This window comes from Sinocyclocheilus grahami, unplaced genomic scaffold (genome assembly GCF_001515645.1).
Source record: "Sinocyclocheilus grahami isolate Dianchi unplaced genomic scaffold, SAMN03320097.WGS_v1.1 scaffold808.1, whole genome shotgun sequence".
In the NCBI taxonomy this organism is placed as follows: Eukaryota; Metazoa; Chordata; class Actinopteri; order Cypriniformes; family Cyprinidae; genus Sinocyclocheilus; species Sinocyclocheilus grahami.
Genome location: NW_015505987.1, coordinates 564522 through 581566, shown reverse-complemented (window position 1 = coordinate 581566; position 17045 = coordinate 564522). Strand labels below are relative to the sequence as shown.

At 35.3% G+C, this 17045-nt stretch overlaps 1 protein-coding gene across 2 annotated transcripts in view; it reads right to left on the bottom strand.

The window, feature by feature from the left end:
* The window catches only part of frmd5a (FERM domain containing 5a), a 146542-nt gene that overhangs the window by 32855 nt on the left and 96642 nt on the right, over positions 1-17045 (bottom strand). For both annotated transcript variants that reach the window (XM_016246709.1, XM_016246710.1), the window contains exons 2-4: positions 5470-5574; positions 3100-3142; positions 1769-1847 (exon numbers count right to left, since the gene is read on the bottom strand). In XM_016246709.1, coding sequence (XP_016102195.1) covers positions 1769-1847; positions 3100-3142; positions 5470-5574 — 227 coding nt within the window. The remainder of the gene's footprint in view (positions 1-1768; positions 1848-3099; positions 3143-5469; positions 5575-17045) is intronic.

Sequence of the window (17045 nt, the reverse complement as noted above, 5' to 3'; positions counted from 1 at the left end):
GGGGCATAGAGGAGAAACAATAATGTACAGTATGTGGAAAATAATGTGTTTTTTTTACTTTAAACCGCATAAACACATTTCATTACACCAAATACACCAAATAATGTTCTTTTTAGCAGCATCATATGACCCCTTTAAATCACCTCATTATAGGGAGATATTATTCTTAAGTGTAATTTTTTACACTTAAGGGTAAAACAATTTATATAAATATATTATATTTAATTATAACATATATATACTGTGTATATATATATATATATATATAATGTAAATTATATATATATATATATATATATATATATATATATATATATATATATATATATATATATATATATATATACAATGTTAAAGAATGAATGGAGCATGTGCTGCTTTGCTATTTTTTTCTTAGGATGCAGCTTGGGCATGAGTGACTTGTTTGCCATGGAAATTACAATGCTAATGACAAATTTGTGCATCGTGTTGAGCAATAATCTCGTCTTAAGACCTGAGAATTTCCAAACACGGAAAGACTAAGCATGGATTTACAGTGGAATTATGAGTGGCAGAAGAAAGCGCAGAGAGACAGAAACGTTTTTTTCTCCCAAATATCTCAACAGCTGCGACACCCTTGCTTAAGGTGGATACATTTCTTTCTCTTACAGGGACTATGTTAATTCTTCCATTCTCTCCAAATTATGTATTTTTCCTTTCTAATCCTCTATTTCTCAGCCACATCCCTCATTAGTCTTTCTGCTCATTCTCTCTACCTACCTCTCGCTCATATAATTTCCTGTCTTCAACTCTGTGTTCATCCTCTGGTTTCAAGTCTCTTTCCAGCTTCTCCTCTCATTTCAGCACAAGTTATTACTTTGTGGTACCCACAAGCATTTCATTTCACAGTACAGTAAACACTAACATCTCCCCCTACTCCACACATCAATCTATACCTGAACTACACATTTCCAGTGTATTTAATGTCTGTTACTTATATGCACACCCTGTCATTAAAGTGGCCCCTCATTAGGTTACAAGAAGCACACAGTATCATAAGAACTCTTTTCAGGTTGAGTGTGTGAATTTCAGGGTGGCCTCATTGCAGACTGATTGAAAGGGGATGAAAGAGGTGGAGAGAGACACTGTGATGCCAGCCAAGACTTCGCTAGCTAGAGGCTAACCATGTATCATTCAGAGGAATCTGTAAGGAGTCACTGACCATACATCGTCCCTTAGCAGTAAGTGAGAAACAGAAATACAGTGTCTGAGCTCTGAAAAATCAGACAACAAGCCCTTAGTACGTTCTGACTAGTTGTTAAGATATCAGACAAAACTGATATTTTCGGACAGGATCTGGTGTCTGGGGCTGGCATAGAGACTTGATCTAACAGTCACAGAGCTTATTTTCAGCAATAATCCAAAAGCAAATGGAAAAATCCTTTTTGGTTTTTGGGCAAGGTAATTTGTGTGATGTTAACTTATGGGTTGGCCAACAAAAATACTGCACACTGCAGCACTCTATAGCAAACTGGCCATATTGGGCAAAAATAAGTACGTTTCAAAGCACCACCAGCAGAGCAAAGTCAAATGGCTTTCTGGTGCTGCCAAACATCTGTTGCCGTTTGGTTTGTAATGCTTAATCAAAGCAGAGCTTTAGGCCTACACTTAAAGGAATCCTATCTTTTATGCGAGAAACTGAGCCAGCTCTGTAATCAGGTGCCATTTAATCACATGACTTAAATACTGAATGCAAAAAGCAGAATCCTTTCATTGTGGTAGCTCATACCTGGTGATCTCCTCCTTTAGAGCAGCAGGATCTGGTGGGTAGAACTTTACCCGCAGACACATGGTGAATGGAGGTTGTGCTGTGTGGAGAAATTAACATGATTGAGAACCACTGCCTCAATCAGTAAACTTAATCCGATTTAGTACTTGCTGCCTTAATATAATACATACTACACACTGTGTAGTGTAACGCCTTAAGCTAAACACCTTTAAAACAAGTTTACTTGAGAAGCAAGATTGCAATACATATTATACTATTTTGCAATATGTATAAATAGGCAGTATACCGGTTTTCACAGAATATATCCAGAATTAATTTTTTTTCCTGTTTTTTTTTATGTAGATCTAACACAATTTTGAGATGTTTATCATTAAAATTAAAATGGCTTTGTACATACACTGTAAAAATGCTATCTATGGTAACAATATTGCAATATTTTTGAATAGTTTTTAAGGCTTGATTTCTTTAATCGAATCTACCTGAATGAATCATGTAAAATATCCTAAATTATTGAATCTATGGCACAATGAATTTAATATTACTAGTGAAATGTGCTCATTTATTTTAAGTTGACTCTCAAATGTCTGTGATTTCGAGTAAAGCCTGGAAATTGTAAATTGTAGGTTGTTCTCTAATTTTGATCTCCACTGTATATTCTAATTTGTATACAGTACTTTGTACTTGTACTTCAATATTATAATAATACTATTTTGGAGAATTAATACTAAAAATGAATGATTCCTGCTGTTTATGCCCTATATTTTCAATTGGAACCCAAAGTACAAATTATGCAGGTCAAACAATTATACAAACAACTATATAATCTTTCAACAGATTACAGTTTCACATCTTGTGAAGTCATGACAATTGTGCTGTTTGTTATGAAAGTAACTTCAATGAGAAACTTCCCACTGTTTTATAATTTTAACAGTCTATTTCTAAGGCAAACATTTTTTTTTACTTTTAAGTAGCAAGTACTATTAAATGTGTGTGTGTGTATATATATATATATATATATATATATATATATATATATAAATAACATATATATATATACATAATTTCTCTACTCTCTCATATTTTGTGAACAACATTTGAGAGAAATAGGCCTTTTGTGTACATAGAAAAAGTCTTAGATCTTTGAGTTCAGCTCAAGAAAAATGGGGGCAAAAACAAAAGTGTTGCGTTTATATTTTTGTGCAGTGTATATATATATATATATATATATATATATATATATATATATATATAAATAACTTATATATGTATTCATAATTGCTCCATTCTGGCAGCTAGCACACTATAAATAAGATCTGACTGATGATACTTACATTTCATCTGCTTAGAAATTGACTTGGTAAACTCCAGCCAGTGCTAAAACAACAGAGGAGAAAGTTTTAATTCCACACTCTCTCTGTCTCTCTCACACACTGACAGACCACATGTACACACTTATTACATCTATATTTAATCTAACACATAATTACTGTACACAGGAGCAGGTGGTCAGTGTGGGTAGATGTACAGAGATTTTATATCAGTGTGAGATGGGGGCAGGGTAGATATATTAATAATTTCATCTCATTTCTTTCTTCTCCAGTGCGAAACATTAGCACATCTTCGACGTCATGCTGAGATTCTATCACTGCTATTGCATGCAGCCTCAGATAAGACAAATCAGCCAAACTGAGCCATTGGATTTGAGAAAAAGTATATTTGGGTCTTAGTGCCAGTAGGCTAATGTCTAGAAATAGCATCAGACTGGATTTGATTTCAGATTATAGTGATCTGGAAAGCTTTTTGGGCAAAATTTCTCAGACACATTATTGTATTGTCAGCTAATCTGTGCTATATTTTGCCAACTAGGAATATACTAAAGTGAACTGTGGGCACTCAGTAGACGCTAAGGTTGTCCCAGTGTGTCGTCTACAGAAGACTAGCATCAGTTAGATGCTCTCATTATTATTTATGTCACTCATTGCGAGAAGCTCCCAAAGGGGGTCAGTCAAAAAGACAGACAGGAAGAAACTCTAAAGTATGTGTACGTAAAGCTTGTGCACTGCCAGTGAACACAGATCAGCACAGATCTCTAATTCTAGAGATAGACTGTATTTCCTTACAGGAGCTATACAGAATTTTCATCTAGAATCTTAAGATTTTTATATAATTCAATTATTTTTTTATTACAATTTTAAATATACATTTCATATTTACAAAAATGTAAACCTTTAATAATGTGTTAATATAAAATGCATTTTTAACATTTGAAACAGTGTTGTTATTGTTAACTAAAGCTATAAAAAAGGATTTTCATTAATTGAAATAAAGCTGAAATAAAATATTAGATTATACAAATATTGATTAAATAAACAAGTATTAGATGAAAAACGTTAATCCTAAATAAAAAAAAGTAGAAATTAGAAATAAGTTGATGTACTAAAATTGCTATAAATAAAACTAAAATAAAAATAGTAGGCTAAACAGAAATTCCAAGTATTTAAACATTGATTTTTTTTGTTAATAAAAATGTCTTGTTTTAAGCAGTGTTGTTATTGTTAACTAAAACAATTAAAATAAATTCTGTTAATTGAAATAAACCTGAACTAAAATAGAATATTAGATCATACAAATATTAAATTAAACAAACGAATATTAGATAAAAAAACTAAAACTCAAATAAAAATTATTTAAAAATAGAAATATTAAAACTTGTAAAAATGATTTTAAAAAAGCATAAAAATAATGAAATAAAATTTAAATAAAAACAAAAAAATATAAAAATAAGAGCTAATTCAAAATATGAATAAACTCTGAGATAGTATATAATAATACTAAAATAAAATGTATTTAAATACAGATGTTTTAGCTAGTCTTTCACAATGATACAACTACTGTCTATATTAATACAGTATTTTGTGATCAGCAGCAGTACAGAAACCACAAAGAATAATCCTAGTACCTATAACAGCATTTCTAAACCTAATTAAATTTTTTGATATTTACATCTTGGAAGCAAAGTGGCAATTCTACATGTTTACACATACTGATATTGATTACATGAAATATGGATGGCATTTTCTCACAATTTAGGGCCATTGGAACACTAGTCCGTTCCTCACACAAAGCTACTGTATCATATGCCTTCAGAAAACTAAGTTCATATAGACTTCACTGCACTGAAATTAACACGGAGAACATGCTCTCCATTTGTTTATTGCAAATAAAAGTGCATTATACATGTCTGTAAGAACATGACGGTTAGTAAATAATGACAGAGTCTTTATTTGTGTAACTGGCCCTTTAAAGAAAAAAACCTATTAATCTGAGCCACATCATGGTCTGAGGGCCTTCACTCGTGTGATTTACAGTTTTCAAACGTCCTTCTACAAGGTTCATTCCACCAATCATCAGCTCTGTCTCTTTCAGTGACACTCCCTGATTACTCCTGAATGACCCACAAAGTCAGTCTGACCGGTGCAGGATCAATACAAACATAGCCCACCCATAATGCACATGAATTCATCACTTATTAGGTATCACAACCAATATGCTCTAAGAAATGAAAGCCACTTCAAGGATCCTGACAGATGCAGCTTTCTCATAATAAAGAAGTTATGGATGTGTATGCTGAGATGATTGGTGCTCCGCATTACCATTGACCTTGGACTGTTTCGACACAAGTCACATGGTGGGACACTCACCCGTTGCTTATCCGGATCGACATATCTAATGCCAAAATAGTCTTTCTCCAGTAGGTTTAGATGGTGGCAAATGAGGTCGAACAAATACTGGCCTTTGGCATCCCTCTGAAAGACAAAGAGAATAACAAATGATCAATAGAGAAGGTGATTAACATTTGTTTGGGCATGTTGTTTATATTTGATCCAAAGAAAAAAGGTGGAAGAACTGAAGAAGACCAGCCAAATAAAACTAACATTTTGTGAACTGAGGAAAGCAGGGGATATTAATTACTATTACTCTGATAACAATTCCTTTGGAGAGATTCTGTATATCCAATATTAATGCAGAGAGATTTGCAAATTCCATTTCTCTTCCATGACCTTTTGTAGTCATATAATATAGAATTTATTTAAATAATTCCGGAGACTGTAGGGATGAATTTCTACTTGTATGCCAGGTAACAAACAGACATAAGCATTATTAGTGTACAAATGTCTCCAATAAAAACCACAACAAACAGACTTGATTTTATGCAGCATGTTTTACTCCACAAATGCATCATCTAACATTTTTAGTTGCTGCACCCTTTGGAAATTTTAACAAACTTGTGGCACCCTACAAAATTAATTTTGTCACAATATTTGAATTTCTAACTTCGATATGATAATTTGAAAAGTATAGATATATGGTACAACAGGGAAGAACTGCAGAATATAATGTCATACAGATATTTTTTATATTATTAAAAAAATTTGTCCATCAGTAGGCTAATTTCTAATGAAGAGACCAATTTACATGACATATTTTAATGTAGGCTTTTATACATATGTAAACATTATTTAATTACCATTATAACTAGCTATCTCACAAAGTTTTGCTCACTCAGTGTTTTTTTAATTTTACAGTGGGGTCATTTTAGTGCAGTAGCACGAGATAGTATTGATTTCAAACTTTGAATTGAATAAAAAATGACAAGTAAGCAGTCAGTAATAAAATAAGAACAAATAAAGAAATTAATAATGATAGCACAAATAAAAAATAACGACAGGCCTTCGAATTAAATAAATTGCTTTTTAGTTTTTCAGGTAGGTCTAACAGTAGGGTTAAAATAATTAACTTTTTTTTTTTTTTTTACCAATTATCCAAATAATGTTTAGTCCTAGAAAGCTATTATTATCAGAACACGTGAGCATAACATAGCGGTTAGCAGATCAATGAATGAGAGGGCAGCATTACCAGAGTTGCCCATATACCACACCATGTTACAACACAGTAGGGCTATTGCAGACAGAAACAATACTGTACTACATCAATGTTTCCTGTCGGTTCAATTTTTGAATGGACTTTGCTGTTCCGAATTCGCATTAACGGTATATGAGTGGAGCGACTGAGCAGAGCGCACACGCATAGAGCGGGATAATTCGCAGAGCGTCACACCACGTGAAAGTGAAACCTGAGCAGTGAACTCATTTTCGGCAGCCGAAATTTCAGTGCATCTCTAATTATTGGCGACATCAGAAATGGATATTATATAACAGATGCTTTTTTTGAACATTTTAGCAATTTAAAATATTTAAAAAACACTGCACCCCTGCTCTCGACAGACGGCTCCCCGGTTGGGAAACACTGATCTAACTGATTAAATATTTTAAAGCAGAGCAAAGATAGAAACATTTCTATTCTCTATAGTAATTTTCATGAGTTTTTAAATGTATATTTTCCAACCTGGAAATCACACATGACAGAAACCTGAGAGTCTGTCATTATTTCTATCATTATTTTGTATGTCATTATTTCTATCATTATTTTGTTATTCTTAATAGGTCATTTGCATCAGGACACAAATTGTATGAATGTTTTCATAGTCCCACTGTATTTGTCTAAGCTGCAGTCTAAGCTACTCCATATCTGTGTACCAGTTCAACTCTTCATACAGAGAAAATGAGCTGGGAGAAAGAAATAATATTACATAAACCTGAAGTCACTTTTTCTGTCTCACCCCACCTCTATTATCACACTCAGAATTCGGAATCCATTTTCCCTCAAACAAACGATATCACAGCTTTACGCTGTAGCAATATATATTTTTTTCTTTCTGGAATTGTACTTGATCAGTTTGAATTGCAAACCAAGACAATTCACCCTCAATAGCAAATCTTCAGGCATGAGTGATTAAGACTTACTGTAAGTACTTGGCAAGCCATATGCACCCTACACAACTCATTCTGTTACACTGAGCTTTGGACAGTACGCTTACAGTAAGTGTACAGTCAGCTGATCAATGAGAATCATGGGAATGAAACTCTACTTTGCAATTAAAAGTCAAACTTGCACTTCTTTGAAATTTCAGGTTGATCTTTTAACTGAATAGTTGCCCCTGTGAATCACTGTTTACATGCAACCTAATAATCTGTTAATAATTTGACTGTTAGCTTGATCTGAATGATATGGATCCAAATGGTGGTGAAGATCTTACGGAATCTGTTAAAATAATACATTTCTTCAGGTGGATGAGAATTTGTACATAAACACAGTCAGTATAAGAGCTTAGTCAGGTTAGCACCATATTTAATTTCTGACAGGAATGAAAACAAAGCTGTGAGGGATAGAAGTACAGTGCACTCAATGGATTATTCAGCTGACGGAACATCTTTCCCAAAATAACTTAGACACAAACTCCAAAAAGCAGTTTTGAAAGTTGTCAGTTATTAAAATTACATGACTCTAGACCTCACACAGCACAGGCCATTCTAAAGACTGTACATTTATCCCTCACAGCCTCGTTTTCATCAGCATAAAATGCAATATGGCATCTAACCTGGTCTACAGAAAGAACTGAGGTGAACGAACGGTGACTACAGCTTCTCCAGCAAACAGGATGTGTGCTGTACCTCTCAATCATCTGAACTTACAGATGCTTTATTATAGAGACTCACACCAGTTTGTTTACTCTTGGAAATAATTTGCAGTGTTTTAGAAGGAGCAACAGACATGGGGAGAGTCATTCAGTAGCACTTAAGAGTAGGGCTGGGGTTTGACACAAATTTCACGATTTGATTCGATTCAATTCAATATCGATTAATTTGGATATATCTCAGGTACAGGTACAGTACATACCAAATTTTCTCAAGGAAAAAATATCTCTCAACTAATGTCAAATATATAGAGAGTCAGTTGGTACTACATTACTATAATATTGAAGGTTAAAATTGACTGATTTGTTAAAATTACACTTAATGAAGTTTTTAAAATAATAAAGTTACAATTAGGCTACATAATAATATTTCTACTTCAATTCGTTTAAAACATATATAAACATAATTATGGTGGCCGTCATAAAAACTTAATGGATTTATTCAAACATAAATTAAACACTGAACAGTAAAATTTAACACCATAAAATGTAATATGGTGCTTATATTTAGCAAAATGTTCCTCTCTACAGTTTATTTTTCTATCTGACTAACGAGTTTATGGTCACCGAATATGTTTTTTTCTGAGGTAAATGTGACGTTACGTGACATATTGTTTACAAGACGCTATATTGACATCTTTGAGCGGCTGAAACACTGATTGAGCGATTACATGAGACAGGATACAGATTGTAAAGTTGTACTCTTTCTTTTAACTTACCTTCGGATGTTTAGTCATGTTTATTTTGTGCTGAAAGTGGTATTAATGTGGAAGAGATGATCAGTTCACGTGGGCCTCGCGCTGCCGTGTCTGTTGAACTGAGGCGCGACAGCGATCTGTCACTTCACATTAAACAGTGCCAAAACGGCATTTATTGTTTGAATACTGCAATACAATAGACAGAATTTGAAATTGGAGACTTTGTTTCATATTAAAGTACCAAAGCAAAATGCTTATTGCGATAATATTGGATTGGAAATGCCCTTCAACGTTCTGTCCATTAAAGGTGATATATCATCGAAAATCGGACTTTTCCAGGTTTTAAATGCTATAATCAGGTCCCCAGTGCATCTACCAACCAAGGAAACATGAAAAAGATCATCACTTTGTTTTGGTAAGCCTTTTTCTGCAAGTGTCTGAGAAAACGAGCGCGTCTGATTTCGCTCCCCTGGTGACGTGGCAAAGGATCTCATTATAATATTACCGCCCCTTATTCTGTAAGAGTTTCCACCCACGGCGCCGTCATTTTGATTTCGCAAGCGACAACGGTGTACCAGTTCTATTGCCATGGCGAAAGTTTGAGCAAAACATGCTAACTGTTCTGTCTTTGGCTGCACAGACGAGCACAGAAGAATATTTAGAGTCCCAGCCTCAGAGGAGACAAGAGAGCAGTGGATTTATTGATTTATTTAGGCTACTGTATATTGCTGCTGCCACACAGATCTAAAATAAACAAGCGATTGATTTTCCAGCTGTTTACCTTCACAGACATAAACCGACTGTTTTTGTAACTCGTGTGTTTTTAACTTAAACTTAGTACTCACATGCTGTGACAGCAGCTTTCTGTCCATGTGCTTCGGATGTGTGCGCTCAGAAAACCTTATATCTGAAGTTTAAACTCATATGGTTTAAAACGCATGATTTCAGCACGATAAACATGATAATCAGAACCAAAACAGATGTTTTTAGCAGATACCAGCTGTAAAAAGCAGATACCAGCTATTCTGGAAAAGGGGGCGGGGAGCAGCAGCTCATTTGCATTTAAAGACACAGGTCCGAAAAACAGCGTGTTTCTGCTTCCACTAAAAATAGGCATTTTCAAAATTATAGAATAAATTATCTGTGGAGTATTTTGAACTGAAACTTCACAGACACATTCTGGGGACACCAGAGACTTATATTACATATTGTAAAAAGGGTCATAATATGTCAGCTTTAACTGAAAACAGGCTAGACTAATCGATTCTTGGGATTTAAGAATCGATATAGTTCCGTAAAAATGAGAATCGATTAATATCAAGATATCGATATTTTTTACCCAGCCCTACTTAAGAGTTTCTTTCACACACACACACACGTATACAGAAATGGAAAACATACACTGAGGAGAACATACACATTCTGCATCTCACAAAAAAAAAACAAAAAAAAAAAATCCAGTTCTCATCTCAAGTTCTCTGCATGACAATTATGAAAATCTTTCAGTAGAAAACTTTTATGGTTCTATTTCGGGTAAATGAGCAGATGGAGGGCAGTGAACCGTGAGCGCATGCGTCTGCCTGATGCCAAATAGAACATTCTGTGGGTGCCTAGAGATGGCTGGATGTCTGTGTAACATACAGCCTTCACGCAGGACTGCTGGAACCCAATAAGACTGCCAAAGGGGACAAAACAGGAGAAAGACGTGCCCCTATTTGAGAACAGGTCAGGCCACCCCCACAGAGATGCAGAGATGTGCAAATCTCAGCAAGCAGTTAAGGTGAATCTTTATTATTACCACCAATGTGAGTATTAATGATAAAAAATAATAATAACAATAACAATAATATTATTATTATGCAATGATTATGTTTTCTTATTATTTGTATATAATATTTTTGTTATTTATACATTAAATCAAATTATTATTGTTTTTATTGTTATATAGCACCTTCTTAGACTATATAATAACAAGCATTCATAAAAAATGTAATAATAATAAATATTACTACTACCATTTATTATTATTGTTATTATTATTATTATTATTATATTAACATTTATTATAATCCAATTAAATTATTTTTACATTATTGTTAATAATAAACTATTATTATTATTATTATTATTATTATTATTATTATTATATCAGGATCCGCACATTAAAATCTTTTTTATTTTTATGCTGTAGGTGCACTGACATTATATTATATTATATCTTCAATTATTTCTATAATTGCCTTAATCAAACACAGCATTAGGTGGTGAAGTGGTAAAGGCCTGACAAAAGTGCCTGGGAGTCTTTGGCAAAATGTATATATATATATATATAAATTACTGTGGACTTTAATATTCACATAGCTCAGGGTGAGTTATTGTCAGCAGTCAGACGAAGGCCCAAAGGATTATGGGAGCGTGCTAACCCCTGTCACTTCTAAGCAGGTTCCCAACTGAAGGCCTATAATACATTATGGCATGCCTGCTTACTAGACTAAGGCTAAAAACAGGCAAAGACACTCAAGCCCGTAACACACATACAAGCTTTTTTCTAATCGAATGCATAAAGCTACGGCGACTATGATTGAGCATTACTTATCAACTGTTATGAGAGATTTATGTTCTCCTTTTCACTAACACTGCCTCCCAATTTAGCCACTAATGAGGCTTTGAAATAATTCCACTTCCCCAGTGCGCAAATAACAGAGCACACTATCCCAGCCCATGTTTTTACACGGTGGAGAGAGCACCTGCAGAACACAAATATTTGTGGAGCCCCTTCATCATCTAACTGAGATGGCTGGACAACATTTATTGTTCATCAGGGTGAATGTGTAAGCAGCCACTTAGCCAGAGATAACACAAAGGCAAAATCATTTATCTTGGTTAATGAGAAGACTCTATTGGAAATAACAGTGCTCTTTGTCAATGAAACATCACACCTTCACCCCTACAAAGAACAAATGAGGTAGGCCGTTTCATGTTTGCTATGAATGTAGACCGCATAACAATTAAAAGCATTCAATGAATTTTAATTTCATTTTTAATTAAAGCATTCCTGTTCATTTCAATGGCAGTTGCTCATCTGGTGCAGAAACATCCGCTCAGGGATAATTAAAAGTAACAAATCATGTACCTTCCATTGAAAAAAGTAAATTTTATCAACCGTTAACTGATAATCTTTTAAATAACTGAGAAGATAGTGATCAAACTACATTTGAAAACAGACTTTTCAAATCACCTTGCAGCAGTAATATATTATTATATATATAATATATTATTAACTCATGGATCACCCATTTAACAGTTCATCTATTGCCAAAATAAGTATTGCAATATTGTGTACTACTTCCTGTTTCCATTGAGAACCAACACATGTTGAATGATATTCATTAACATGAAGTTTTTCACCTGGAAAGCAATTTTTTCAGGATCCTTCGATGAATAGAAAAGAATACCATTTATTTGAAATGAAAAATATTTTATAACATTATAAATGTCTTTACAGTCACTTTGGATCAATTTAATGCATCTGTGCTTAAAACAAATGTTACTGATGACAAACTTTTGAACGTTAGTGTGTTTGTGTGTGTGTGTGTATTGTTTAAGCTACTACAAGATCTTTCCTTCATCAGTTTCTTCATAAATATTTTCTCTCTCCCCACTCTCCGCTGGCTGCTTCCTGCTAACAATCTGTAATTGTAGGATCTGTGTTACTGTGAGACAGAGGAAATAAATCTTAATAAAGGGGGTTAGGAAGATTTTGCTGATTAATCCTGATGTTGTATCTCAGCTCTGTTGAGAATGATGGACCAAACATCCACATATGCAGAGCGCTCAAAGGTCCCTGCTGTTCCTGTCAACACAACGCTGGTTTAACTCTATTAACTCTATCACACGTGATAAATCCTAGGCTATAATCCTAGGCAGCAATAATCTCAAGATGTACTCATCTTTAAAGAGTCATTACTGAGCAAACAATATTAGTGCACATCGGCATTTCCCTTACAATAATAGATCCAGAAAACTTTCTCTTTACTGACTGCCATAATCCTGTTTATTTCTCCACATACTGTACATGATATCATTAGTAAGAAAAGTCCAGCTCAGCGCTACTGTCAGGAAATTAATTAGATATCATTATCTAGATATAGTTATATCATTTTAAAGAAATGTTAAAAAGCAAATCTTAAATCAATGGCATGATACAGTATTATTATCAATATTTTCCTTCTCACTGGTTAGCACTACAGATTACAATAATCTTTCAGTTGACTTATAAAATATTGTTTTCTAGCATAGTGGCATGCTATAAAAGCTGCTAAAAAGATTGTATGCTGTGTATGAATCACTAAGGTTTTTTGTTTGGAGTTTCATTAGCAGATTGGCTGCTGGGGAAGTGAATGATGGCAGTGGGTAATGTAGCAGACTGAACTATAATTCCCAGTTTCACAGCCATGAGCAACAACCAGAAGGTATAACAGATCAATTAATGAACTTGAAAGAAAGAAAGAAAGAAAGAAAGAAAGAAAGAAAGAAAGAAAGAAAGAAAGAATGAATGAATGAATGAATGAATGAATGAATGAATGAATGAATGAATGAATGAATGAATGAATGAATGAATGAATGAATGAATGAATGAATGAAAAGAAAAGAAAAAAATGTAAATTACTGGTTACATTTTAATTACAATGGCTGAACATTTTGTTTCTACTTAATTTAAACATCCAATACTTAAATTTGTACATTTGTAAAGTTTACTTAATTTCTTTTTCGAGAATCTTTTTTATAGCATTACTGAAACTGGGCAGTGGATTTTTAGTTCATGGCATGCTTTGCATAGAGCTGGATCAGGTGAGTAAATGTTGAAAGTGTAATTTCATGTGTTTCTGAGTAAAGGGATAGACCTGTTAAGTGTTTACTGTTCAGTTATGTTTGACATTAAAATGAATAATTCTACTACATATTACTCACTTTTTTTGTAAGTAGATGTGTAATGTATAGACAAATGTTAAATATACTTTACCTAATTTCTTTTTAGTGTGTCAGTTGTTAAATGTAGGTAGTTTTTACTCAAAACAAGAGATGAAATCAACCCAAACAAACTGAGTGCAAATTGTTACCTCAATAGTTTTATTGAGTAGATTCCATAGGTTCGTTTTTACAGCGAAGAAAGAAAAAAGCGTAATTCTTGTCAGAGTTAGCCACTTAATAAAAAAGGTACAGAGTATGAAAAGTCATTATTTGTTGATAAATAGAGAGTTAAGCAGTCAGCACATTTATCAGGCAGTTAGCTTAACATGTATTGATCTCAAGGTCTCCGGGGCACTAGCTTAGCATAACAATGGCAAATCAAAGCTTCAGATTAGCCATTTCAAGCTAAATACATGACCAGTGATTCATTCCCCCTTTCTCTCTACAATTCTGTTGACCAAGATTGAGGGTTCCTTGTTTACAATTTAAGCAGTCAGTTCAGGCCCTTTAACACACCTGTCAGCGGATAACTGATACTCATAAAAATGAAGGTTCCAAAAGGGGGATTTGCAGCAATACCATAAGAACTGCTCTGGGTTCCCCCCCCCCCCCCCCTCCGTGTGAAGAATATTAATTTAGAAGATCCTTTCTCCACTATAAAAGACCTTTTGTGCAATGCAAGGGTTCCATGGATATTATTAAAAATTCTTCACAGAATCATAGATCTAATAAAGAGCCTTTATTTTTTTTTAAGTATGTGTTTGTGTGTACTGTGGCCCCAAAGATGTTTGGACCCTTAAAAACTACTACATCTTACAAAAGTTTCATTGCATTAAATAAAATAGCAAGCCAATTGGCATACTGTATTTTAAAGGAAAGAAAGCACCAGCTCAGTTTATGCATATAAAATACTAAAAAATTAGTTACAGCAAGGTTTTAAATCATATTAAAAGAAAAAGAAGCTCTAGCTTAAATTGATGACTGTTTTACAATGCCACAATTTATGAAAGCGCAGCTAAACCCACACAAGTTAAGCAGAAGGTGAGAAGCGGTATTACTAAAAAACAGATGAAGTGCGGTAAAGCGTATTTAAAATATATCATAAAATGTACACAGTGAACCACACTGGAGAGTTATAACTTAGTAAAAGCAGGTACAAAAACCCTGAGAACTAAAACAAGAGAACATCTCAATCTCACAGTGTAGTGCCAATAACACAAACCACTAAAAACAATAAACATAAAACCTCTATAGACTGCGGCTCCTGCAACACTCTAATGCAATATGGGCTTCTGAGGAAAGATGCGGCTTTCATTAGAGCTCAGAAAGAGCAGGGCAGCTGAGAGAAAAAGCCACAACCCTGGTGAGATCTCGAATTGCTGATACGCAACACTCCAGTTTCTCAAGTGCACTGATCCTGTGATAGACAGCCAGACAGCCATCTGCATACACCCAAGGGTCCACAAGACCATTCAGGGCTAATCAGACCACAGACCACTTCCTCACAGCTCCATATCAAACTAGACAAAAACATTAGCAATATAGGGCAGTCTAATTCACTTGAAACTGTGCCCATTTTAAAATTGTCTTTGTATTCATTGTGTAGTTGAATGCCGTGTCAGAAACTGAACTGACAGAGGATTCTCATTTCACAAAGTGCTTTGCTCAGTGCTACAACTCCCAAAAGCAGCAGGGAGGATTCCCACTATGTCATGGTGTGAAAGAAAGAAACTAAGACTAAGCATACCCAAACTGGGCCATCAAAACACAGTGTGGTGGGTGGGAGAGGCAAGAAGGGGAAAGAGGACGAATTTGCCCTAGAAGAAAACACAAGAAGAAAGATTATGGGATGCAGACATCACAACAGAGCGGGAACCAGGACTGTGCTTGACACATCAAAAAGATCCTATAAACACATACTTGCATGTTATATCATACGCTTCAGAGAGTTATTAACAATTCAACTACTATGTCACATGTTTAATTAATAACATGATATAATAACACCATAAATAACTTAATTGATGTGTCTGATTCATAATGCATGACATTAGATGCAATTACAAAATCAAGTAATATCTCCAAGCCTAACGTCTCGGTTACGTATGTAACCCTCGTTCCCTGAAGGAGGGAACGGAGACGTCACGTCGGAGGACCGACGAATTGGGATCACGCTTAGAGGGACCAATCTACTTCGAGTGAAAACAAAAGGAGCCAATACACATTGGCATGCGATTATTGCATCCAGCTGCTGCTGATCACAGCGTGAGTATAAGTAGGCAGCAGATGCAGTGCATATTCAGGTTTTCGCTGAGGAGCCGAGCCGGTGACCCGGCCGCTCAGCGGTGGTACAGGAGCTGTGGTGACGGGACGTGAGGACCGACAAATTTCCTTCAGGGAACGAGGGTTACATACGTAACCGAGACGTTAGGCTTGGAGATATTACTTGATTTTGTAATTGCATCGCCTGGCGCCGGACACTCCGCCACGTCTGGCTGCCGAGGGTACGGAGGAACTCAAATAGGTCTACTATATGGACTCTCTGGAGTGGTTTTTGCAAGCCGGGGCCTCTCAGTGCTTCTACATGTTTGAGGTGAGAACACAGGAGGATACCGGCTCCACACGAAGGCTATAGAATCTAGCGAATGTGTTAGGGGTCGCCCAGCCCGCAGCCCCACAGATATCTGTCAGCGAGGCGCCACGAGCCAGCGCCCAGGAGGATGCAACACCTCTAGTTGAGTGAGCTCAACTAGAACGGGCAGGGCACACCCTGTGCCTGATAAGCTAGGGTGATGGCATCCACTATCCAGTGGGCCATCCTCTGCTTTGAGACGGCATGCCCCTTCTGCCGCCTCCGTGACAGACAAAGAGCTGGTCTGAGGTCCTGAAGCTTTGCGTCCGGTCTACGTAGCACCTTAAGGCTCGGATGGGACAGAGCAAAACTAGAGCTGGGTCTGCCTCCTCCGAGGGCAGTGCTTGGAGGTTCACCACCCGCTCCCTGAAGGAAGTAGCA